This window comes from Marmota flaviventris, chromosome 9 (assembly GCF_047511675.1).
Source record: "Marmota flaviventris isolate mMarFla1 chromosome 9, mMarFla1.hap1, whole genome shotgun sequence".
NCBI classification, from domain to species: Eukaryota; Metazoa; Chordata; class Mammalia; order Rodentia; family Sciuridae; genus Marmota; species Marmota flaviventris.
The window spans coordinates 96749375-96774961 of record NC_092506.1 but is presented as its reverse complement, the minus strand read 5'-3'; the positions used below and the strand labels follow the sequence as shown (position 1 = coordinate 96774961).

Here is a 25587-nt window from a genome sequence, read left to right as displayed (position 1 = left end):
TGTTGATACTATTCTTACCAACTTTTTTGTGCTGGGATTTCATTTTCACTACTCTTACCCACCTTCAGAGATTAATCCGTCTTAGGGACCAACAGAGGGTCAGCGACATTTGGGTAGGAAGGTGTGCAGGTTGAGAAGGGGAAGCGCGATACCCCTCGTCTCTATACTCTTGAAGTCTAAAACAGAAACTGCACACTAAGAATCTCCAGGGCTCAGAGAGGAATCCGTCTCATTCTTCTCATCCCACCGTCTCCCCCTCGCTCGATCCGATCTGGACATTCATTCGTGGTAATATTTTCCAGTTACCAGTCACTTTTAGCACCTACCTTTCAAAGTACCGATATGTCTGGTTCAGCATCTCGGTCCCCAGCCATTCTGGACTCGGCCTGCGCTTTCTCTGGCGTCGCCGCTGCGTTACCGCTGCCATGGTAACACGGAGGCGTCCCCGCAGCTCCGCCTTCCTGCAGCCAGCACGAGCTGGCCCGGTCCGGCCCTGATTCCACGCCCCCGACTTCCGGACCCCGCCTCCAGCCGGCCCGAGCCCGCCCCTGCTAGATCGCGCCCCGGACGCCGGGGACCCAGACTCTACCACCTGCCAACCCAGACTCCGCCCCCACCATCCCGTACCCGCCTCCCAACCCATCAGACCACCACTCCCCGCAGGCCTTGATCTGGCTGTCCCCCTGGCCACGCCCCCTGCGAATCTGGACCCTTGTCCTGCCGGCACCGCCCAGGGCCTTCCTTCAACCAATGAGAGTCCTCCCACTGTTCAGCCAAACTACACCCGAGTCCCGCAGCTGCGCGGGCAGAGAATGGGGTCGCTCAGGTGCTAGTACTGGTTGAATTTTCTGCTGGGCGGGGACTCGCTTCAAAACCCCGCCCCAGAAAACGGACCAGGCTTGTTCCTCACGCTGTTTATTGATTTTGCGGCTCCACGGAGCAATAGCTACCAGTTCAGCCAAGAAGAGTTTCCGGGTTTCTCCACGCTGTTTGGTGACTTGAAGTTCCCGTGGCCAGTGGTTGGAGAAAGCTTCTTCCGTGCCTCAGCGCACGCCCCCATTTATCTCCCTAGGTGTGGGACCCTTGATCCCGCCGCCACTGAGGGAACTGCCCAAGCCAGCCCTGGAGGCTGTATGCAAAAGCTCAGAATGGTTTTCCAGAGCACCCCCTCTTCAACTTTGGAGTTTAAGGTGTGTAAAAGTGATACCATTAAATAAAACTTAACGCAATCAGCTCATCGTGAGCCGGATTTTTCCGCACTTGAGAGCCTGAGCAATGTTAGGAGTCAAGGGCCTACCTTCCTGCACAGTTCACTTAACCTTTTTTTTTTTTTTTTTTTTTTGTGGAACTCTTTCACCCATAACTAACCTAATCACAGCTCCAAGCTAACAATGGCAAATAAGAAGCCTAGGAGAGAGGCTGGAGACATCCATAATTCCAAAGGGCTCTGGAGCTCTTTAAGATTAAAATGTGGCCAACATCCCTGGGCCACTCATTCCCCAAAGCAGTGGATTCTCCCCACAGGAGTAGTGGTAAAAAGATGGAAACTGTTCTTGCTCCGGAGGCTCACACCAGAGTCCCATTCTTGCTGTCATATCGAGGTGTGGCCTGGGGGAAGCAAAGGGTAGCATACTCTGTAGCATTTTCTAAATACCAGTGTTTCACTTCACTGGCGGAGCGTGGTTGGGTAAGACTGTTCACTTGAATATCTGCATAATGTAAGTTGCTCTCCTCCAACTTGAGGTCTTGATTCCTCTTTTGAGATTTAGGCTGCTGTAACACCTGCTCATACATGTGTCCTCTTATTTCATGGTCCTGCAAGGAATTGGCAGAATTAAAGATGATGCTTGGCTTGGTTTTACCCCTCACCGCTAGTGCAGAGCAAACTAGACTGAGGTCCCTTTACTTTGCTCCTTAGGGACAGAGGAGGCTAAGCAGAACCAGCAAATTCTACAGATGACTGAGATGTGTTTGTCCCAGGGTAAAAAAGATAAATACTGGGATCCCATGTCTGAGTAGTCCCAAGAGGCGATGAGGCCTGTCATTACCTTTGTGAAATTCTGCTGCAGCTGTTGTTGCTGCTTCTTCAATGTGCGTCTTGCTTGGCTCCCTGCAGGGAAGAAATCCAACTTAACTCCATTCTCTGTTTCTGCTGAGACCGCCCTTTTCGATCTTTAGTTAACTACTGTGGGGGGCTTCTACACTTCCTGTCTCCATTCCCAATTCTTTCACTTCTGTTGTTCCTACATCTGAACTCCTTCGCAGGGTATACCATCTGTCTTTTTCACAATCTGGTCATAATATCTTCCATCCTCATTTTCCCCAGCCCCTGACATAGTTTCATAAATATACGTTGAGACTCTGTGCCACGTTTTAGGGATAGAAGCATGAGGAGGCGGTTTCTACTGCTTCAGGGAGCTTAGAGACTACTGGGGCAGACAAATTAGTAAACAGACTGACTACTATGTGGTAGGTTAGTGCTCAGTCACATTAGTGGGCCACTTTCAATCAAGTCTCTCTCACTTTCTCCTTTCTGTATCTTTCACATGAGTGAGTATCTATTACAGCTATAATGTTATCATTATTTGTTTACATGAGTCTACCTCTCAAACTTGATTTTCAGCTCTTCCAGGGCTGAGACCATGTGCCCTTCTTGTGCTTCTTTGCCTCCACCTCACAGAGTGGCTCACATTCAATATAAATGCTCTGTGATATTTACTAAATGAATGAAAGAATGGGTGCCCCAACCTGCCACTCTGAGATAATATAAAAGAAATAAGATCCACAGACTCAGGGCTACTCTTGAACCCAGCAAATTAAAGATTCTCTTTGGTGTATTATCTTCCTTTTTTGCATCCAAGGCCACTTGTTTTTTTTACCCTTATGCCCTTTCCTTTATTATTTTTTTATTATAATTATTATTTTTTTAGTGTGTGTGTGTGGTGCTGGGGATTGAACCCAGGGCCATGTGCATGTGAGGCAAACATTCTACCAACTGAGCTATATCCCCAGCCCCACCCTTTATGCCCTTTCCTAAGATATCATTTGTCTTGTCTCCTCTAATTTGCTCTACCCAGGGCTTTCCCTCAAAGTTACCTTTTTTCTTTTTCTTCTGGAAAGTTGATGGGCAGCTCCTGTGATAGGAAAAACAGATCACCTATGTGCAAGAGCTCTGACCTCCCTTCTTTCATTATTTGTTCTGTGGTCTCTGTAACATTCCCTAAAAATTCATCCTGAGCCAGGTTCAGCCTGAAAGCATTTCTCAAGGGTACCTCTCCCAGATGGATGGTTCTGGAAGGTAGAGTGGTACAACTGACATAACCAAACCCAAAATACAGCTTTAGGCAACCAGCACTACATGCCAGGGAAATGTTGCTGGCTTGAGGGCTATTCTGGGATTGTCTAACAAGCTAATCCCCAGCAGAGGGTAAGGGAAACCTGCCAAATAATGGGATATTCCTGGATCCAGAGACCCTCTTGCTTCTTCTTCTGTACTATTTTTTTTTTCAGGGTCTTTACCAACTTGAGACTTTCATTCTGGGAGTCATAAAAGCTGTTAGAGCTAATTAGTTAGGACCCCTCAAAGTCCTTTTCCAATAAGTGACCTCCCTACTGGCTTCCCTGTCCTTGCTTTTAATTAGCAGAAAGTGAGAGATGTTTAACCTTTAATGTCCTTTGGAGTACTTTGTCTACAGCACAGGGAGCACTGAATTTGGTGAGTGACTCAGCTAGCTTGCCCTCACTGCAGGACAGACCTCTAATATTAATTTCTAAGCCCCTAGGGTCCCCAGAGCAGCCAGTGTGTCTATGTAGTTGTCAACTGTTTGATACCTAAAGAAAAAACACTTGTCTGAGGAAATAGGCTGAATAGTTTTGGACTTACTCGGATGCTTTTTCTTGCTAGTACATTTCCAAATCTCACCACAGCCGACCCTATTTGTCTGTCTGATTTCTCCTCTCCCCGGGGAGTTTCCTTCTTTTGCTAATTGAAAAGAAAGAGAGGAGACAGACTTCTAAATTATGTTGACTGTACTATTGTAGAAAAAAATCAGGATTTTTCCTTATACTTTTGATAGAGGTCTGGGTTTTGGTGTGATTTTTGGTTTTGATGCCTACTGAGTTGAGAGCAGTTACACTTCATCCAAATGCTACAAGTAAGTGGTTCAGCAGAAAAAACAACTTCTCTCTTTCAACTTCCTCCTCTACCGCTTCAGTTTTTGTTTTGTGTTACAGCTGCCCGCTAATAGTCTTATCCTAGAAGCCAGAGAATCGCCTAATTCCTTGCCCCTTGTCTTACTGCTTTCCTAGTTATTTCTATTTAAATGGATAGAAAAAACATCAATTCCAAAAGACATGACTAGCCAGGTGCAGTAGCATACACCTGCAATTCTAGCTAATTGGGAGGCTGAGGTGACAAGTTTGAGGGCAGTCTAGGAAACTTAGAGAGACCCCAACTCAAAAAAATAAAGGGGGGGGGCTAGAAGGAAGCTCAGGGGCAGAGTGCCTCTGGGTTTAATCCTCAATACTGCAAAAATAAATAAGTAAACAAACAAAATGACTAGGGCTAACCAATTTTAGTAAACAGAGCCTCTTTCCAAATTGGATATTGCACAGTGCTTGGATACAACCCAGAGTGTTAATAGGTGACAATTTATTTTTACATCAGACTTCAAGAAACTAAATGGGCACTCACAGTTGTAGTAGGCTCAATCCTTCCAAAATGCAATTGGAAATAAGCATGAAAAGCCTTAAATATAGCAATTCTATATCCTAATAAATAATACATCATGTGCAAATATGGCTACTCTTTGTAGCATTGTTTATAATTTCAAAAAATAGAAAACACCATGAAGTTCAATATTTGGTTACTGACCAAATGGTATATCCAGTCAATGGAAAAAAATTGGGGGGCTGGGGATGTGGCTGAAGTGGTAGCACGCTTGCTTAGCATGCGTAAGGCACTGGGTTCAATTCTCAGCACCACATAAAAATAAAGATATTGTGTCCACTTAAAACTAAAAACTAAATATTAAAAAAGTCTACCTTTAAAAAAAGAAAAAAAAGTTTTTTACATAGTTGTAGATGGACAGCATGACTTTATTTTATTTATTTATGTGGTATTGAGGATCAAACCCAATGCCTCACACATGCTAGGCAAGTGCTCTACCACTGAACTACACCCCAGCCCCACTCAATGGAAATTCATGTAACCACTTTAAAAAGGATGTCGGGAGAACACCTAATAGCATGAAAATTTTACTTTTTATTAAGTTAATAAAAAGATAAGAAGCTGGGCACAGTGACACATGCCTGTAATTCCAGAACTCCAGCTGTTGAGGCATGATAGTAAGTTTGAGGTCAACTTGGGAAACTGAGCAAGACCTGTCTCAAAATAAAAAATAAAAAGGGCTGGAGATGTACCTCAGGGGAGAGTGGGTGCCTTATTGATTTTTGTTTATTTTTAAATTGATTTTCATTTTCTTTTTTTAAAATATTTTTTTAGTTGTAGTTGGACACAATACCTTTATTTTATTTATTTTTATGTGGTGCTGAGTATCAAACTCAGTGTCTCGCTAGGTGAGCGCTCTACCACTGAGCCATAACCCCACCCCCTCATTTTCTTTTCTTGGTTATTTTCCAAATTTTCTGTAATGAATGTTTATTACTTTTTTTTTTTTTTTTTTTGTACTGGAGATTAAACCCAGGGGTACTTAAACACTGAGCCACATTCCCAGCCCTTTTCTATATTTTATTTAGAGACAGGGTCTCACTGAGTTGCTTAAGGCCTCACTAAATTGCTGAAGCTGGCTTTGAACTTGTGATCCTCCTGCCTCTGCCTCCCTAGCCTCTGGGATTACAGGCATGCACCACCACACTCAGCTTATCTATTACTTTTATAATCTGAAAAAAAAAAAACAACAACAACAAAGAATATTTTAAAATAAAAATCTTTGGGCTGGGGATATAGTTCAGTTGGTAGAGTGCTTGCCTAGCATGTACAAGGCCCTGGGTTCAATCCCCAGCACCACTGTAAGTAAATAAGTAAATAAATAAGTAAAATAAAAATCTTCACTTGTCATAGTATCATTAAGTCTTTGAAGGTTTATTGAGATAACTAGAAACAGAACCATTTTTATCTGATCCTATTAATATTTTAATAGGAACAAAAATAGATTTGGTTAGAATGTCTGTCAAAGTGTCTCTAGAATGGGTTTTAGAGTCAGACTGACTGGTCAGGTTAGCTGTAAGACTTCAGAAGGTTTTGAACTTCTCTAGTCTTCTATTTGAGCATTAATGAGGATGATATTAGAATCTAAACATCATGGGGCCGGGCACAGTGGTGCACATCTGTAATCCCAGTAACTCAAGAGGTCTAGGCAAGAGAAGATCCCAAGTTAAAGGCCAGCATGAGCAATTTTGTGAGACCCTATCTCAAAATAAAAAATAAAAAGGGCTGGGGTTGTAACTCAGTAGTAGACCACCCTTGAGTTCAATAAAGAATATGGAGGAGGGGCTGGGGATGTGGCTCAAGCAGTCGGTCGGGCGGTAGCCTGGTATGCGCGGAGATCCTCAGCACCACATAAAAATAAAATAAAGATGTTGTATCCGAAAACTAAAAAAAAATAAATATTAAAAAAAGAATATGGAGAAGAAGAGAGGGAAGAGAAAGCAGAGGGCAGGAGAAGGAAAGAGAGAATCTAAACATGGGACTATTGTAAGGATTAAATAAAATAGTGAAGATACTACGCACATTTCTGTCTATAATGAGCATCAATAACGAAGCTAAGATGACTATCAATAATTACCACCATCAGAAATGAACAAACCAATAATAAAGAACATAAACACTTGGGAAGATGGGGAGTGAATGAGATGTTATATCCCCTTCTCTAGAAGCTGTTCTGCTACTAGATGTCCTGTTTTATAGACATCTCACTATTTTAAAGAGTGTTTTTTATTAAATTAATTAATTTATTTAAAAAATTTATTCTAATTTGCTATATATGTTAAAGAGTATTTTGTTTGTTTGTTTTCAGTGATAACAACATTCTGGAAGACATGTACTTTTGTTCCCATTTTATAGATGGGTCAACTAAGGCCTTATAACTTTGGTAACTTATTCAAGAAGGCAAGGATCAAATTTATTTTCTTTTTTTTTTTTAGTGTCTTCTGCATCTATCACTGTGCCCAGTATATATAGAATGTTCAATAAATATTTGTTTAATAAAGGAAAATAAATAATTAGTAGGGATAGGACTTGAATCCAATGTACTGACCCTAAGTCCTATTTGCTTTCCAATGTACCTTGCTTGTCTCTTCAAATATAGGGATTTTTTTTTTAATCAACAAGACAGCCTTAATATTAGTGCTGACTACAGAATGATAGTGGTCAGTATTAGGTCTTGGAGTTTATGGTGAAAATTCTGCAAAAGAACAGCTACAATACCACAAATAACTTAGTATGAGGTTTTCACATATACTATATTCTTTGCTCTTCAAAACAAAACAGTGATCTAAACAATAAGAGTTACGTTAATCTATATTTTGCACAGAGAAATTAAAGGATTTGCCTAAGATCACATAGCAAATAAGTATGAAAGTTATATTCATATATTCCATGGATATTCTCCTTTCCACTTCCACCCTTTTAAACAGAAACTTTTTCTAAAGCTGATCTGCTTGATCTGTGATTACTAGTGGTGGAAGAATGGGTTGTGAGGTCAGGCAGGCTTGGGTTGGAACCTTGCTTTACCTGCTTCTGGCCAGGTCACAGGACCAGAAAGTTAACTTCTCACCTCTCTGAGCCTCAGCTTTTGGCTGGCTATAAAGTGGGAGGAGGGGTAAGACCACTTACTCATAGAAGTGTTGGGAAAATTAGATGAAACTGTAGAGTGCCTGGCATAGAAAGCTCTCAAATGCTACAACTATTGTTATTACCTGGGGAAGGAGGGAAAGGAGAGAAGGGGAAAGGAAGAAAGAGAACAAAGAGAAACAATGCCAATTCACCATGTCCAGCCCTGCTAAGGACACTGGAGTGGGGTATTGCTGTCTTTTCTAAGGTCTCCTGAAAGGAGTAAATGGGAAGGAGATGCTGTTCTGGTGTGGGGACCAGGAGGTACCAGGCTGAGGAAGGTGGCAGTGGGAGGCAGTATCTCCAGGCTCTCTGATTCCCCACATATACCAACAGAGATGATAGATACCCTCTGCCCTTCCACCCTACTCACCAGCTTCCCCTGCAGCAGAGCTGGTTTCCCATGGCGTATGGTCCCCCGGGGAGCACAGCTGTTTTCCAACATAAAGAGGCTTGTGCATTTCCTGGTTCCTGGTTTAGCTTTCTGTGGCAGCTCCTAGGGAGTCTCTGTCAGTGTCAGATTTCAACCTAGCAGGTTGGACTTTGGAAGTCACCTGCTGGAATGATTCCCAGGTGACTGTTCCCAGCCAAGAGTAGAACAACATACAGGGCTCCAGGTGACAACTATCTCACCGTCGGGATTTGAGGCTTCTTTTAATGAAACCATGAACTTTGAGCTTCCAGCTTCAAATAAAAAAGAAACCTGAGATAGAAAAGGACTCTGCATTTCCTTAGGAAAGTTTTTCCACTAGATCATGCTGCATTTGAAATATAGCCTCCATAGTAGAGTCTCCCCTATTTTCGCCAAGCACCTCTCAAATTTGAGTTTCATTCCCAAGGTAATTGGTACCAATTGTTTATGATTTCTGTCCAGAATCTGGGTTTGAATAATAGAGTGTCTTGGAAACTGAATTTTAGGAAAATGGATTTCTTTTATATTCTCTCTTGCTATTGGAATTAATGTGGGCAAATCACTTAAACTTTTAGAGACTAGGTTTTCAGGATTGTAAAGCAGAGGTAATAAATTTATCATCTAATCCGCTTTCTGGTATAGAATCAGATGATTCTATGATTGGAATGGTCTCAGCATTTCTTGACCACTAACTTCCCCATCCCTAGTTTCAGGACTACAAAATCTTCACACAGCTGTGGCTTCTGTCTCTAAGTTAGACTCATTCCCCACTTTCCAGCAACTAGGATGCAGCTAAGCAAATTCCTCTGTTGAAATTATGAGTTCTACAAAAGTATATAAAGCCCACAAATCTTGTTTTCAGTATTCTCACCTCATCTTTAGTGTCTTCCTCAGCTCTGGACTCCACAGAACACCCTGGACTCTGAACTTCTCCCCATCTTCTTAGAAAAATGTGGATAAGAATGACAACCTCATAGGATTGTGGTGAAGATTGAATGAGATATATGTAGGCAAAACACTAGCTCAAGGCCTGACACATGAGAAGCTCTCAGTAAGTCTTAGCTGTTGTTATTATTATTGCTTCTTGTTCTCCGGTAATTATCTTATATTATTACCTGTGCCCCAATCTTTGCATATGCTCCTGCCCTGCAGACCATTTTGTAGTCTACCATTAACTGTGTTCTTTTCATCCTGTTACCTGCTCATCTTCCCCCCAGTCAAAAGCTATCAGTAGGGCTGGAATTGTAGCTCAATGGCAGAGTGCTTGCTTAGCATGTGTGAGACTCTGGGTTCAATCCTCAATATCTCATAAAAGTAAATAAAATAAAGGCATTCTGTCCATCAACAACTAAAAAACAATGACAACAACAAACAAATAAAAACTATCAGTAATTTCCTGTTACCTACGTGATAGAATTCCAGCATCTTTTTTTTTTTTTTTCAGATTCTGGGGATTGAACCCATGGGTGGTCTACAATTGTGATACATCCCCAGCTCTTTTAATTTATTTTGAGATAGGGTCTTGCTGAGTTGCCCAGACTGGTCTTGAATTTATGATCCTCCTGCCTCAGCCTTCCAAGTATCTGGTATTGCAGGAGGATGCCAGGGCGACCGTTTTAGAATTCCAGTTATGGAAGCTTTCCATAATTTGGTCCCTTTCCAACAACCTCTTCTGTAATTTACAGGAAATCACCTAAAAGATTTTTAGATATCCAGAAACTCCATACAGTGCATTTGTGGCAGAAAACCTGATGTGTTTTAAGCAATATTAATAGGAATGTAGAGTGATAAATAAGGTTATTGATTATTCTACTGAAGTCTCTAGTATACTAGTCAATTCATGCTTGGAATAATAATTTTAGGTCTGTATGTTGAATTTCAAGTTACACTGTCAAATGGCAGTGTGTTCAAAAGAAATCTGTGTAGTATGTGGTATGGAAAGTGCTATAACGTATAGCTGAAAGAACTAGGCACAATTTCCCAGAAAAGGGATGCATAAAAAAAGCAATATGATTTACATTTAAATATTTGAAGGACTTTCAAGTGAAAGATAATTGCATTTGTTTTCTGTACATAAACAGACCAATGGACAGAAGATACTCAAATGCAGATTTTGGAACAGAAGGAAGAATTTATAAGTTATGTCCGAAAAGAAAATGGAGTGGGCTACTTGATGAAGTTCTAAGTTCTCTGTCATTCAAATTGCCCCAGAAGCTGGACATGGTGACATACATCTATAATCCCAGCAACTCCAGGAAGATGGCCAGTTTGAGACTAGCCCAGGCAACTTAGGGAGACTGTCACAAAATAAAATAAAAATATAAAGGGCTACGGCTGGGGTTGTGGCTCAGCGATAGAGCACTCGCCTAATATGTGTGAGGCCCTGGGTTCAATCCTCAGCACCACATAAAAATAAGTAAATAAAATAAAGGTATTGTGTCCAACTATAACTAAAAAATAAATATTTAAAAAATATATAAAGGACTAATGATGTAACTTAGTGGTAGGGTGCTTACCCAATATATGCTTACCTTGCATATTGGGTAAGGGCCTCATGTCTGTCCTGAGGTCAGTAGGAAGGAGAGAGAGCCCTAGTTGAGGGGGGGTGAATGGGGAGTTTGAGTGGGAGATGGATTTCAGTTAAGCCTGAAGTGGGTTCAATCTTCAATAATGAGAAAAGAAAAAGGGGGAAAAAAATCCCAGAAGTTGATTAATAACTAAATTTATTCTTTTAAGAAATCCTTTTCTTTAGGCAGAGCTCAGAAGCTGAGAATGTAGCTTGGTGGGAGAATTCATGCTTTTTTAAAAATATTTTTTTGGTGCATTATAATTATATGTAATAGTGGAGTTCATATGCATTCATACTTAATGGGCATAAGGCCCTGGGTTCAATCCTCAGTCCCCAAATAAATAAATAACGGAATAATATGAAGGTATTCTGGTTGAAGTCTGAGTAGAATTCTTTTTTTTTTTAATTTTTTTTTTTTTAGTTGTAGTTGGACACAATACCTTTTATTTAATTTATTTATTTATACGTGGTGCTAAGGATCAAACCCAGGGCCTCACGCGTGCTAGGCAAGTGCTCTACCGCTGAGTCACAACCCCAGCCCTAGAATTCTTTTTTTATTCTTCTCAACTACATGGTAAGATTTCTGAGTATATAAGAAAGATTTTCATTTTTATAATTCATATTTATAATGTATATACCCCTAGTGCATTACTTGGAGTTTGATAAATATTTGTTGAGTGAATGAATGGATCGATGGATGAATGAACAGTTGAACATAATATTATTTCTTCTAAGTGCATTTTGATCTTTAATGGAAGACAGTCCTTTAATCAATAATTGAATTCTTTAAGTGAGGATTCTTATCCTAGGGATCCACAATCCTTAAAAGGGGCATGAATGGATCCCCAAAATTGTGTGAAACTATTCAAACAGTATTGTCAAATTTGGGAGCATGTGCATTTTTCTGGAAGAGTATCTACGGTTTCATCAGATTTTCAAATCAGTCTGTTACCCCCAAAAGTCAAGAAAAATCACTTAAATGGAAGAATTTCAAGTGTCTACCACCATCTGGAAAAAAATACACTCTGGGGCAAGGAAATCTTCTAATGTTCCCCAAATCATAGACGTGCACAACCGCTTGATTAAAGAGTAGGTATGGGGATAGACCCCCAGGCTTTCCTGAACACACCATGCCCATAGCCTTAAGACCTTACTTACAAGGGACGCTTCCCTGCTAACCACCAACCCAGTAAGAGACCTAGATCCCTGCATTTAGTCTTGGATTAGGTGAAGTGATGCAGTAATTCCTCTTTTTGAGACAATGCTTCCTCACATGGGCCTCCCTTGTACAGAGGATGAGGAGGCTGTGGGGTTCAGTGACAACGGTGGAGGCTTTTGTGCCCATGTATGCATACTCAGACCATCAGAATCAGAAACCATTTCAGAGGACAGACCTTAGTATGGAAAAACAAAGCATTCACTCCAGGGCTTTAGGCAACTCTCCCCAGCCAAAAATCATTTTCCCAACCCCTACCCAAAAAGGGCCAGACAGTCTGGAGACCCTTGTTTTTGTGTCTCTAATCACCAGCTCAGACAGTGCCCTCTGGGCTGTTTGGATGGCATATCCCTTTTCCCTCCCAGGATCACTCTCTCTTTTGTTGCATTGTGAGAAAATTATGATTAGGAATTTGATCTGGAGCCAGTGTTAGCTTCCGGCCGTGATCTCAGCATCTAAGTGTGAGCTCAGGGTACTGTGACGTTGAACACATATAACAGGACCTTTTTGTCTAGCTGGCTATGATCTCTCCTTCCCACCCATCCCATTTTCCAGGCCACAGAATACTGAGCAGCACAAAGGAGGCCCCAAGATTTGGGTTTATTCAGTTCCACCCAGAACTAAACCAAATGCTATAACACGTCCCCAAAAGACCAAACCATACACTGTGGACCATGCACCTTTCCCTTCCCCCAAGGATGCTGCTACCTCTGGGGTGGTGGGCAGCTGCTCAGATCACTTCGGGAGGTAGAAGGGACTTGCTGGGTGCTGGGTCTATGGCAGTCAGGACTCAACTCTGGCTGCTTCCTCCTCTTCCTCTGGATCAGGAGGTGCAGAGAGCAGGGAGATGTAGACCTCATTGACCTCTGTGTCCAAATGACGGCCACCTCGTGGTGCCTCCAGGTTAAGGATGCCATCATGGGAGAGAGCAGCTTTGACTCGCCAGGGGTCAACATCAGCAGGTAGAACATAGGTGCGGCAGAACTCTCGAGACACGAAGCCGTGGCGGTCCAGGCGCTGGGGGTGCTTGGCAGACACCTCCAGTAGGTTGTCCACAGTCCTCACGGTCACCTCATCTGGGGTAAAGTGGCTCACATCCAGAAATGCCTGGAACTTGCCCTCACTGAGCCTGAGCTCAGAGGCCCCTGCCCTGCTGCCCTCCCCAGCTTGGGTGGCCCGAGGCCGCACATAGTAGCCATGGTAGAGGGTGGGGGTCAGGATCTCTTCTGGAAGTAGGCCTGAGGGCAGAGAGAGAAGGCAAGAGGCAGGATGAGGGAGGATAAGGTGGGCACAAGGGTGAAATGAGAGATCATGAGATGCAGGAATGGGAAGAGCCGGAGGGGAGTCAAAAGTAGGGAAGGGGAACCAGGCAGACAGCTGGGAAGAGGGTGGTGTTGAAAGGAAATGAAACTGCAGTAGAGCAGGGAAGCCAAGCCAGGATTTGGTGGGTAGAAGGGACTTAGGGAAGCGCACAAAGAAAGGAAAGATGCAGGTATCAAAGCACTGCAGGGCCCCATGTCTGTCTTGAGGTCAGTAGGGAGGGAAGAGAGCCCTGGTTGAGGGGGGTGAGCGGGGAGTCTGAGTGGGAGATGGCTTGCCCCAGGAGTTCAGTTAAGCCTGAAGTGGGGTGGAAGCCAGTAACTTTGGGAGGTCAGCCCAGAATATCGGGAAGTGGGGGTGGGAGGCACTGGGGTGGCGACCGGCCCATACCTTCGCCAAAGCGCTGCTCACCCAGGCGGCTGGGGTTGGCAAATTCGTACTCGGCGGTGGCCGGGTGGGCATGTGGCACTGAGCGGCCCGACATGGCGGCAGTCGCTGCAGCAGTCCTGCTCCGAGGTGCGGCCCCAACAGGCGCAACGCGACCCCTCCAGCTGCCGGGAGAGCTAGAGCTCAGTCGAAGGCGGAGGCGGGGTCTACACCACCCAAAATAGTGCAGAGCCTCTGCGGGGAGGGCAGGGAGCAGGGGCCCCGAGTGCAGTGATGAGGGTGTGACCAACGCCGCCTGACCCAGACCCCCAGTCCCCTCCTCTGCACACGCTTCAGCTGTCGCAGGGGGCCTGAGAGGACAGCTGGGAGTCCTGACCCTGGAGTGAGCTGGGGAGGGGAGCTGGTGCTAGCTGAGACCCTCACCTAGCTGAGACCCTCACCAACAGTTTGCACATTTCCACATCACCTTTTCTCCTCAGGCTTAAGCAACATGCATGATGCTTAATAAACACTCTAGATTTAATGTTATGCCAGCCCCACAGCATAAAAGATATAAGAAACTTTACTGCCCTTTTTTGGGAGCACTGCCCAGATTGTCAGGGTCTTCTCCTGAAACCAGGTCAACCCAGGGCACCCAGTATATGCTTGCTACTGACATATTGGCATTCACTGCTCTCCCCCAGGGACCCACAAAGAGTTAATGTCCCTGGGGCCCAGCCTAGGAAGATTCCAGTCCCTGCCCAGGCCCAAGATAGTTGCTGGCTCAATTCCCCTGGCATGCAGTACTGGAAGGGAGGAGGAGGGGCCGGCCAGCGCCTGCTTGGGATTCCTGACTCTGTCCAGATCTAGAGAACAGAGGATGGGGGTGGGTGCCACTGGGTGTGGACAGAAATCCAGTGAAACAAGACCATGACAAGTCACTGGCCAGCTCAGACGTGTTTGTGTTTCTCTTTTCTTAGCTCAGTGAGTACCGGGTATGTGTCACACTGCCAAATCCCCGATCACAAGTCTCCATGAACTGGCGGTGAGCTGGGATAATAAAACCCCTGACATCACCATTCCAGAAGCTTCACAAGACTGCATATATAAGGGGCTGGCTGTAGCTGCAGCTGAAGGAGCTGACTAGCCAGCTGACCCCTGCATTCACTTAGCAGCCATGGACATCGCCATTCACCACCCCTGGATCCGGCGCCCCTTCTTTCCTTTCCACTCTCCCAGCCGCCTCTTTGACCAGTTCTTCGGAGAGCACCTGTTGGAGTCTGACCTCTTCCCAACATCCACTTCCCTGAGCCCCTTCTACCTTCGGCCACCCTCCTTCTTGCGGGCACCCAGCTGGATTGACACTGGACTCTCAGAGGTGAGTCTCCCTTTTGCCAGGACAGGAGCCCTTCCTGGAATCTCCTGAATATTCTCTATTTTTCTTTTTTTTCCCCTGCCTAAGCCATTTAGGCACATGTGTCCAGAATTGAAAAAAAGTGGGGTTAGTAATGCTTCCTTCCCCCAGGCACCTGTTTCTATTTGATGCTCCTCTGTATCCCATTTATTACATTTTTTTAAAATACACAGTGAAGATCATCCTCTGTTCCCTTTTAAGCAGGATAACCCTTTTGGTTTGATTCATAATAATCTACAAGGAAAAAGCTGTCTTCAAACTCCTTTGCTCATCTCTGCTAATATCTCATACTCCTAGCAGATTTTATTATGAAGTTCTAGAGCCAGGGAGACCTATCTCATCCTGAGCTCTTCATCCCCACTGAGTGGAGCTGGAGATAACAGTCAACTGTTTTCTTTCATTCTGTTCTCTCTATGGTTTTCCAGGTGCCTTAGGGCTGTGGCAGGGCAGTGGCCTGGAGCCAACCCTTATATGGAAATAACCAGGGTCCAGTCTTAGGACCCCCTTTTATCCTAAGAGGGTGGGAAAATGTGGTGAACAGAGGCTATCATAGATAAGCTCTGGTTTAAAAATATTTAAGTGTGAGTAAACAGCAGCTGAGTGGGCAAGGGCTTTGAAAGGACAAGCAGGATCAACAGAACATTCCAGATTGAGTGGGTGGGAAATTTGGCAGAGAACTGAGCAAAAAGAAGGGGCCTTTGTCTCACAGACAAATGACAAAGCTAGGCACTGGGTCAGCAAGGCAGCAGAAGCCAGGCCCACATCCATCCTTGTGACGGGTCTCCTAGGTGGTCAGTATTCTTTCCTGTTTACCTAAATAAAGTTTGGGCCTGTGGCCAAGAAGTAGGCCTTGGGTACCACTGTGGTGGCTACCCTGAGCCAGAGAGCCATGTTTATTCAAAAGTTATTTTTAATACACAAGAGGAAGATGAAATACCTAGATAGAAAGCAAGTCTGCAGAATGAGACTGCACCAGTGTAATCAACATTCTTGCCATCTTTTCTCTTCCCTACTCACTTCCCTTGCTGTTTCTAGATGCGTATGGAGAAGGACAGGTTCTCTGTCAACCTGGATGTGAAGCACTTCTCCCCAGAGGAACTCAAGGTCAAGGTGCTGGGAGATGTGATTGAGGTGCATGGCAAGCATGAAGAGCGCCAGGTATGGAGTTTTTTTCCCTTATGCTCATTCAGTGTATCCTGTACACCAGGTACTGCCATCAGCCTCTGAGACTGGAAAACTAAATTAGGGATAAACTTGTTTTGTTTGCCCAGAGAAATGGCCTTTGTTGTTCTGATTGCTTTGGATAGGGTGTTCACTCCCCATTTAAGCCAGGGGTTTTCAACCTTGGCTGCATTAGGATCATGAGAATTTTTTTAAATTCCAAGGTTCAGGCATACCCCAGACTAATTAAATCAGAATTTTTAGGGGGTGTAATTCAGGAATCAGCATTTCTTAAAGTTCCCTGGGTAATTTTAATCTATAGCCAAGACCAGAACCATTGCCTTAGGTATAGTGTTGTCTTGACACTTGGTTGCTTTACGTAATTACATAAACTACATTCACCCTGAAGGCACTGGAGTTTGTGACTTTTCTTTTAGATGTTCAGGCATTCATTTCTCTTAAGCCCATCTGAATGTTAAACTACTTGGTTTGCCTACTTTTCAAAGCTTATCAGCACCTAATCCCTTGTAGGTGGATGAGGAAATCAGTTAATTGAAAGTTTATTTAGATAGATGTTTGGGATTCAGCAGGCATAAAGTTTACAGTCAACTGTTTGATTTTTCTATTTTATTACTGGAGATTGAACCCAGGGGGTGATCTACCACTGAGGTATTCTCCAGCTCTTTAATTTTTTTTTTTTTTTAATTTGAGACAATGTCTTGCTTAATTGTCCAGGCTGGCTGGCCTTGAATTTGTAATCCTCCTGCCTCAGTCTCCCTACTAGCTGGGATTGTAGGCATGTGCCACCATGCCTGTTTAGGGTCAATAACTCTTGCAGGGGGATTCTGAAACATGCAATGGTTTTCCATGACTTTCTGAAAATTTAAAAATTGCTTCTGAACAATTAATGATAACTCAGAACCTTTTCAAAATTTGTATAATTTAATGTCCTCAGGCTGTTTCAGTTTTGCTCATGTGATTTCAGACCGGGTCAGTCTCCATGGAGTTGTTTTTTGTTGTTGTTGTTGTTGTTTGTTTTTAAGCAGCAGTCCTGTGTGTCTGGAACATTCCTGAAGAGTCTGGACAATTTCTGGGTTTTCTCAGGGACTCAGATTCTCAATGTCAGAATGAGATTCCAAATCTTGTAGGTCTAGCCAACACTGATCTAAACCTTTGTAAAATACCCCTAAACATAACAGTGCTTCAGTGTTATAAAGAACTAGTTTGAGGCTGTTGCAGGTTTCTCAGACTTTTATTTGTAGGAGTGACCCTCTAGGCAACCTTATCCTAGCCACAAACCTGAAAAGTTGTTGTTATTATTGTCTCATGTTGTTATGGCTTTTGGTCTCCCCTAAGGGGAATGAGATATCTGAGTTTTGGGCAAGTGATATTTACTTCTTTGCTTCTTTCTTTCTTCTCATGGATTAGGATGAACATGGTTTCATCTCCAGGGAGTTCCACAGGAAATACCGAATCCCAGCTGATGTGGATCCTCTCACTATTACTTCATCCCTGTCATCTGATGGAGTCCTCACTGTGAATGGACCAAGGAAACAGGCCTCTGGCCCTGAGCGTACCATTCCCATCACTCGTGAAGAGAAGCCTGCTGTCACTGCAGCTCCCAAGAAGTAGATGCCCTTCCTAATTGCATTTTTTAAAATAAGAAAGTTTCCCTACCAGTGAATGAAAATCTTGTGACTACTGCTGAAGCTTATTAATGCTAAGGGCAGGCCCAAATTATTAAGCTAATAAAATATCATTCAGCAACAGATAGCTGTTTTGTGTTTGAATATTTTATATGGTTTTAAATAAACACACAAATACAGCAGATTCATTTTAATCATCATATGATTTGGGGGGTTCCAAGTATTTAAGAGTCAGAATGACTGGTTTCCACCACTTATTAATGACAAAAATTTAGGCAAGTCACTTTATTTTCTCAGTCTTCAGGCCTTCCACTTATAAGATGGGTACTGATTTGTATAGTAAAGAGTAAATTAAGGAGAAAAATTATGTGAAGGGCTCAGTGGTAGAGCATTCGTCTAGCATGTGCGAGACCCTGGGTTCGATCCTCAGCACTACGTAAAAATAAAATAAAAGGTATTGTATCCAACTACACCTAAAATAAATAAATAAACAAATAAATAAATAATGTGAAGCCCCTGAGAAAACTGGAGGAATATCAGTTCTTCTCTCTTTCCTCTTTGAGATTGTAGCTCTCAATTTCAATGAATGAACTCTGGCTAACAATACACAAAAGACCTAGTGCATTTCTGAAATTAATTACATCAATGTGGTGACCCTAATGTTATTTGATATTTTTCTACCGGTAAGCGGTGTCTTTAGCTGATTCAACACCCAACAAGCCATCAAGTATAGTCTAAATTATCAAGCAAACGCCTAAAGTAAGGCTGCAAAATATTCAGTGATTTACCACAAAAGGTTAAATTTTAGAATTACAATTAATTACTGATATATATGTATTTCTATTGTTTAGCTTAAACAAAGAAATACTACTCTATAAAAAAATAGAAATAAAACACTTCTCCTGCCCCCAAATATACCCACAAACCTCTTTTCATTTCACTTTTGTGAATCTAAACAAGACTTCTGATTCACTTCTGATTTTGAAAAATAGCCCTTCTATAGGTTATCTGGAATAAATGTTTAGAAAGACCACTCTTATTTTTTACCACCTTCAGCTGATTTCCATTTTTTTAACACACACACACATATACATATATATATTTATATTTATTTATTTTAGTTGTATATGGACACAATACCTTTATTTTATGTGGGAGTGAGGATTGAATCCACCATTACCATTACCTCGTGCATGCCAGCGCTCTACCACTGAGCCTCAGCCCCAGCTCCTATGTTTTTGAGGAACCGCCAACTGTTTTCACAATAGCTGCATCATTTTATATTTCCATTAACAGTGTATGAGGATTCCAATTCCTCCATTTCCACATAAATATTTTTTTATTTTCTGTCTTTTTGATTATAGACATCTTTTATGTATCTGACAAATTCTTTCTTTTTTTTTTTTTTTTGGTGTTTGTGTGTGTGTGTGTGTGTGTGTGTGTGTGTGTGTGCGTGTGCGCTGGGATTGAATCCAGGGCCCTATGTATGCTAAGCATGCATTCTAACACTGAGTTAGAATGTAACACCTCCAGCCCCTTTGACTGAATTATTAACATTATATAGAACTTAGTAATATGCAGAGGGGAGATATATATAGGAAGAAAGAACAGCATGAAGTGCTCAGGCATTTAGGTTTGGCTGGAGCACTGGATATATGAGGTGGTATATGGGAAATTTGGCAAGAAAGAAAGAGGTTCTGCTAATTAGTTTGGTATTTATTTTGAAGGCTATAAAAGCCAATGAAGGAGTTTAGCAAAGTTAATGCCATAATCAACTTAAAATTTTAAAACTTCTACTCTAGGGGCAATATAGTGATGGATCAGTAGGGACCAAAATGGAAAATAGAGACATTGACAAAAATGGTATTGCAAAAAACAGCATGATATTGGCACCAAAACAGATATGAAGACCAATGGAACAGAATAGAAGACACAGAGACAAACCCAAATGCAGTTATCTCATACTAGACAAAGTATGAGATAAACATAAACATACATTGGAGAAAAGATAGCCTTTCAACAAATGGTGCTTGGAAAACTGGGAATCCATATGTAGCAAAATGAAATTTAACCCCTATTTCTCACCCTGTACAAAATTCAAAGTGGATCAAAGACCTAGGCATTAGACCAGAAACCCTGCACCTGCTAGAAGAAAACAGACCCAAGACTCTATCACATTGGCTTAGGAACTGACTTCCTTAACAAGACTTCTAAAGCACAAGAAGTAAAATCAAGAATCGATAAATGGGATGGTATCAAACTAAAAAGCTTCTGAACAGCAAAAGAAACAATCAAGAACATGAAGAGAGAGCCTACAGGATGGGAGAAAAATCTTTGCCACCTGAACCTCAGATAGAGCATTAATCTCCAGGATATATAAAGAGTTCAAAAAACTTAACACACACACAAAAACAAACAAACAAAAATAACACAATCAATAAATAGGCAATGGAACTGAACAGACACTTTACAGAAGAAGAAATACAAATGGTCAACAAATTTATGAAAAAACATTCAACATCTCTAGCAATTAGAGAAAAACAAATGAAAACTATACTGAGATTTTATCTTACTCCAGTCAGAATGACAACAATCAAGAATACAAGTAACAATAAATTTTGGCAAAGATGTGGGGGGAAAGGTACAATCATACATTGCTGGTCTGACTGCAAATTGGTGCAACCATTTGGGAAAGCAGTTGGATGTGGGAGACCAACCTTGCATGTGACTGAGTCACTCCCCAGCTGGGTTATTGAGGCAGTCATGCAACAGCCATGCCACTAGACTGCCCCGCCCTTCTTGGGTCTTCGTGCATGGGTGTGCCTTCCTACATCCCCACGAGTGGAGCTATGCTTACCTGTTCCTTTATAATATTACCCCTTGTCCTGTTTGGGATAGAATGTTTCATGGAAACACCTTTTGTGTGTCCCCTTATTTTACTGTGCCCTTTGGTATGGCCTACCTAGATGTCAGTCAACCTGCTGAAAGCAGGCATCATTAAGCTAGACTCAGCCCCTTGAAACCTGACCCCTTGCCTCATTTGAACAGCTTCTCCTCATTAAAAGGGGTCAGCATGTGCCGGCTTCTCTCTTTATCTCTCTCTCTCTCTCTTCCTGCAGTCCCTTAAGGTCAGAGGAGCCATCACAGCAACCCCAAAGGAAAAGGTATTTCTGTCTCTTGTGTGGTTATTTCACGCAGCCCAGTTAGCCCAGTTCCCCTGGAGTGACCCCTGAGTGTTTTAGTCGCAAGAGTTGGCAATTCCTCAGAAAACTTGAAATGGAACCACCATATGACCCAGTTATTCCACTCCTTGGAATATACCCAAAAGACTGAAAGTCAGCATATAAGAGTGATGTAGCCACATCAATGTTTATAGCAACTCAATGCACAATGGAACCAACCTAGGTGCTCTTCAACAGATGAATGGTTAAAAAAAATGTGGTATATATACACAATGAAACATTACTCAGCCATAAAAACAATGACTTTATGACATTTGCTGCTAAATGGATGGATCTGGAGACGACTACTGTGCTAAGTGAAATAAGCCAATCCCACAAAACCAAAGGTTGAATGTTCTCTCCAATATGTGGATGCTAACACACAACAAGGTGGGGTAGAAAAGGAAAAACAGAAGTTCACTGGATTATACAAAGGGAAATGGAGGGAAAGAAGGGGGACAGGAATAGGAAAGACAGTGGAATGAATCTAACATAACTTTCCTATGTACATATATGAATATACCACAGTGAATCTCCACACCATGTACCACAAGATTGAGATTCTAATCAGAATAAGAGATACTCCATGTTTGTGTAAATATGTCAAAATATACTCTACTGTTAGGTATAACTAAAAAGAACAATTTTAAAAAATTAGAAATGAAGTAAATACAATTAAAAATTGAAAACAAACAAACAAACAAAAAACACCCAAAATGGTGTTGCAGCAGACTGGGTGAGAAATAATGGGAAACTTAAAAAGAACAAAAGCAACAGAGATATAACAAAAGGAATCAAGAGGAAATATGGAAATAGAATTTACAAGACATGTATCTATTTGGCTGAGGAGGATGAGAAAGGAGAAGATAAAATAATTCTTTAGTTTCTATTTTTGATAACTGTGTGAGCTTGTTATATAACATTTAATATTAAAAATAAGAAAGAGTGGTTAAGATACATAAAAGAGAGCTATGAAATTCACCAAGATACAGGGGCTGGGGATGTGGCTCAAGTGGTAGCGCATTCGCCTGGCATGCGTGAGGCACTGGATTCGATTCTCGGCACCACATAAAAATAAAATAAAGATATTGTGTCCATCTAAAACTAAAAAATAAATATATAAAAAAGAAATTCACCAATATACAGAATACACTAAAGAAAAATCTTCAAGATACAAGATTATGGCTGAGCATGGCGGTGAATACCTGTAATCTTAGCAGCTTTGGAGGCTGAGTCAGCAATATTGAAAAGTTCAAAGCCAGCCTCAGCAAAAGCAAGGTGCTAAGCAACTCAGTGAGATACTGTCTCTAAAATAAAATACAAAAGGGCTGGGTATGTGGCTCAGTGGTTGAGTACCCCTGGGTTCATTCCCCATTCAAAAAAAAAAAAAAACCCAAGATTATGAATACAATTTATATTGTGTTGACTTTGTGGGTTCTTTAAATTTTAAATGGAAAGGCTGGTGTTATAACTCAGTTGGTAGAGTGCTTGCCTTGCATGCACAAAGATCTGGGTTCAATCCTAAACACCAGAAAAAAAAAATCCCAATGGAGAACTTCAGTAAGTAGTTGGATATTTAAATCCAGTGTTCTAGAGAGATATTGGGATAGAAGTTCAGGTTAAGAATTGTAATCATAAAAGTGTGAGTGAAAGTATTCGAGTAGATAGTTCACCTAGGATTAACAAAAGCTTTGGCCAAAAACAAAGGGCCAAAAACAGAATCATGGGAAAGGCAAATTTAAAGATTTGTCAGAGAGGGGCTGGGGATGTGGCTCAAGTGGTAGCGCGTTCGCCTGGCATGCATGCGGCCCGGGGTTTGATCCTCAGCACTACATACAAACAAAGATGTTGTGTCTGCCGAAATCTAAAAAAAAAATAAAAAAAATTCTCTAAAAAAAAAAGATTTGTCAGAGAAAGATGAGCTCATAAAAGAGACCTAGAAGTGATTAGAGAGATGAGGAAAAAAATCTGTTTGACACAATGTAATAGAAACCAAAGGGAATGAGGTTCAAGAAAGAATTAGATGGTCAAGTGGATTATCAAATGCAGAATATAAAAGCCAAATAACATATGAGCTGGTGTGTCCATTATATTTGACAAAACTTTGACTTTCATAGATTCACAGTTTCAGGGAAGTGTTGGATTAAAAAGAAAATGAAGGAAATATTTGACAGAATAATAAGCTCATATTTAATGCATGGCCTCTGCTCTAAATGCAAAGCAATGGTGAATTTTAAAGTAGCAAGATAAAGATAAGTGATGATATGGAAAAACTATAAAGTATTTAAATAAATAAAATTCAGGAGAGTGGGCATAATGGAATTCTAGCAGTAGGCAGTGGCAGCTGATGAGTTTGACCCCTATTGGGTTAAGAAACTAAAAGTGCTCAACCCAAAACGGAAGAAAAAACTTGGCTCATTCTTTAAACCACACGTGGCTGTGGTGCAATTTTCCCACTTGTGAAAGAAAGCCAGAAAAATCCTGTCTATCTGCCCTCTCAGGCTAAAGTTGAATAGAAACTCTGGGCTTAGTGAGTCAGGAAACCAACAGATAGCTTTATGATTGGGAATTTATATATGTTATCCTGTAACTCAGTGATATATCGAATGTGAGAGCAGGACAGTAGCCCCATTCATCATTATAAAACCTGTTTTAGAACTGGGGAAGGGAAGTAAAGTGTATAATGAAGGCAACTATAAAACTACTGGGGAATAGGAGATGATGAGCACAGAGGCAGAGAAAGAAATAAAGAAAAGCAAACCAAAAACTTCCCATTGTGAATTGAAATTCCAAAACACACAAAGAAATCTAATACTGAGAAAGATAAGACAATAAAATCAACAAAAATAAAAATAAAGGAATAGATTTGAAAATAATAAGAAATATTAAATAAAAACAAGTAAAAATTTAAAACATACAGAGATAAAAAGAACCATTCAGATATATTAGAAATAGCTGGGCATGATGGTGTATGACTGTAATCCCAGCTACTCTAAAGGCTGAGGCAGGAGGACACATTTGAGGCCAGCTTAGGAAACTGAGCAAGACTCTATCTCAAAATGAAAAATAAAAAGGGCTGGGGATATAATCTAGTGGTAAAGTACTCTTGAGTTCAATCTTCAATACTGGAAAAAAAATAGAAAGAAAGGAATGAATGAATGTTATAAATTCTGTAAGGGATAAAACTATGGATTTATAAATTTAAAAAGCTGAGGAATTCACTAAGAATACTACACATAGGGGAAAAAGACCTTAAAAAATAAAAATGATTAAGATATATGAGAGAATGAAAGACTGATATATATCCAAATAGGTGTTTGGAAGAATGAATGGAAGCAATGATAAAGAATTATTTGAATCAATTTTCCAGAATTGAGGATGTGAGTCCTTAGATATGGGGCAAGATAAATAGGATTTAGTATGCATTTAAACATATGACTATAAAAATTCAGAATAATAAGGATGAATGGATTTTTTTTGGCAGTTCTAGTGATAGAACCCAGAGTCTTGCAAGTGCTCTACTATTAAGCTACATGTCCAGCCTTAAAAAGAAAATACTATAAGATAGGAAGACAAAAACATGTATCAATTACAAATAAATTATAATTATATCGACAGCAGGTATCTCAGCATCAGTAAAAATCAAAAGACAATAGAGAAATGGCTTCAAATCACTGGTGGGTAGAAAGAGCTGTTAGCCAAAGTTTTAGTTAAATTATCACTTGAAGTAAAATATCCCAGGATTTTAAGGATGGTATAATATTGGAAAATCTCTCAATGAATTTACTCTATCAATAGACTAAAATAAATTAAATCTTACAATGTGTTGCTAAATGATGGTTAAATAAACCAACTGATGCATGGTTCAGACTCCCAATTTATAGAGAGGGAACCTCTGTTAGTCAACTAGTAGTAAAAGGAATTTCCTAGCTGGGTGTGGTAGTGCATACCTGTAGTCCCAGCTACTCAGGAGACTGAGGCAGAAGGTCAAGCAAAAAATGTTCAATACTAGGCTAAGCATCATAGTGAGATTTTTTCTTAAAAAAGCAGGGGAGGGAGGGCTGGAGTTATTGCTCAGTGGTAGAGTGCTTGCCTAGAGTGTGGGAAGCCCTGGGTTCGATCCTCAGTACCACATAAAATAAATAAATAAAATAAAGATATTAAAAAAATTAAAAGGGGGGGAGGATGGGGGATTTCCTTAAGTCTGTAAATATTATATAACAAAAACCTATTACAAACATTATACTTATCAAAGAAAATTTAAATACATTCTTTTTATTATTATGAACAAGACAAGGATGCCCTCTATCACTCTTAATATTTAACTTGGTACTAAAAGTTCTAATCACTTCCATAACAGAAGAAAAATAAAGAAGAAATGTAAGAATTGAAAGGGTACTGAGGAATGAT

General features: G+C 41.2%; 4 protein-coding genes across 6 annotated transcripts in view; 1 reads left to right on the top strand and 3 right to left on the bottom strand.

Moving 5' to 3' along the window:
• LOC139701328 (dixin-like) overlaps positions 1-643 on the bottom strand; it is a 40019-nt gene extending 39376 nt beyond the window's left edge. Inside the window, exon 1 of the mRNA XM_071616992.1 lies at positions 327-643. Coding sequence (XP_071473093.1) covers positions 327-643 — 317 coding nt within the window. The remainder of the gene's footprint in view (positions 1-326) is intronic.
• Positions 644-1566: 923 nt separating this feature from the next.
• On the bottom strand, positions 1567-8257 carry C9H11orf52 (chromosome 9 C11orf52 homolog). Its single transcript, XM_027930601.2, has 4 exons — positions 8226-8257; positions 3097-3134; positions 2049-2110; positions 1567-1815 (listed from the first exon to the last, which is right to left on the bottom strand). The coding sequence occupies exons 1-4, from the start codon at positions 8255-8257 to the stop codon at positions 1567-1569; spliced, it is 381 nt and encodes a 126-aa protein (XP_027786402.2).
• A 4442-nt stretch (positions 8258-12699) lies between these two features.
• Hspb2 (heat shock protein family B (small) member 2) lies at positions 12700-13914 on the bottom strand. Its single transcript, XM_027930598.2, has 2 exons — positions 13760-13914; positions 12700-13287 (listed from the first exon to the last, which is right to left on the bottom strand). Exons 1-2 carry the CDS (start codon positions 13851-13853, stop codon positions 12833-12835), a joined length of 549 nt encoding a protein of 182 aa, XP_027786399.1. The 5' UTR covers positions 13854-13914; the 3' UTR covers positions 12700-12832.
• A 657-nt stretch (positions 13915-14571) lies between these two features.
• Positions 14572-18079, top strand: Cryab (crystallin alpha B). 3 transcript variants are annotated; one of them, XM_071617170.1, is made up of 4 exons: positions 14572-14621; positions 14716-15113; positions 16185-16307; positions 17739-18079. In XM_071617170.1, the coding sequence occupies exons 2-4, from the start codon at positions 14913-14915 to the stop codon at positions 17940-17942; spliced, it is 528 nt and encodes a 175-aa protein (XP_071473271.1). In that variant the 5' UTR covers positions 14572-14621; positions 14716-14912; the 3' UTR covers positions 17943-18079. The 3 variants fall into 3 exon arrangements, with proteins under 3 accessions (XP_071473271.1, XP_034491718.1, XP_071473272.1); XM_071617171.1 differs by lacking the exon at positions 14572-14621 and having other exon boundaries at positions 14658-14719; positions 14911-15113; XM_034635827.2 differs by lacking the exon at positions 14572-14621 and having other exon boundaries at positions 14629-15113.
• The last annotated feature ends 7508 nt before the right edge of the window (positions 18080-25587 follow it).

What these genes read in the sequence shown, in the direction of transcription:
- C9H11orf52 (XM_027930601.2), bottom strand. Translation starts at nt 8,257, where the DNA reads ATGGGAAACCAGCTCTGCTGCAGGGGAAGCTG. An exon ending in CCAGAAGAAAAAGAAAAAAG is followed by an intron (nt 2,111 to 3,096) that starts GTAACTTTGAGG and finishes TCTTCCCTGCAG; the next exon opens with GGAGCCAAGCAAGACGCACA. An exon ending in TGCAGCAGAATTTCACAAAG is followed by an intron (nt 1,816 to 2,048) that starts GTAATGACAGGC and finishes AATTCCTTGCAG; the next exon opens with GACCATGAAATAAGAGGACA.
- Hspb2 (XM_027930598.2), bottom strand. Translation starts at nt 13,853, where the DNA reads ATGTCGGGCCGCTCAGTGCCACATGCCCACCCGGCCACCGCCGAGTAC. An exon ending in TGAGCAGCGCTTTGGCGAAG is followed by an intron (nt 13,288 to 13,759) that starts GTATGGGCCGGT and finishes CTCTGCCCTCAG; the next exon opens with GCCTACTTCCAGAAGAGATC.
- Cryab (XM_071617170.1), top strand. Translation starts at nt 14,913, where the DNA reads ATGGACATCGCCATTCACCACCCCTGGATCCGGCGCCCCTTCTTTCCT. An exon ending in TTGACACTGGACTCTCAGAG is followed by an intron (nt 15,114 to 16,184) that starts GTGAGTCTCCCT and finishes TGCTGTTTCTAG; the next exon opens with ATGCGTATGGAGAAGGACAG. An exon ending in GCAAGCATGAAGAGCGCCAG is followed by an intron (nt 16,308 to 17,738) that starts GTATGGAGTTTT and finishes CTCATGGATTAG; the next exon opens with GATGAACATGGTTTCATCTC.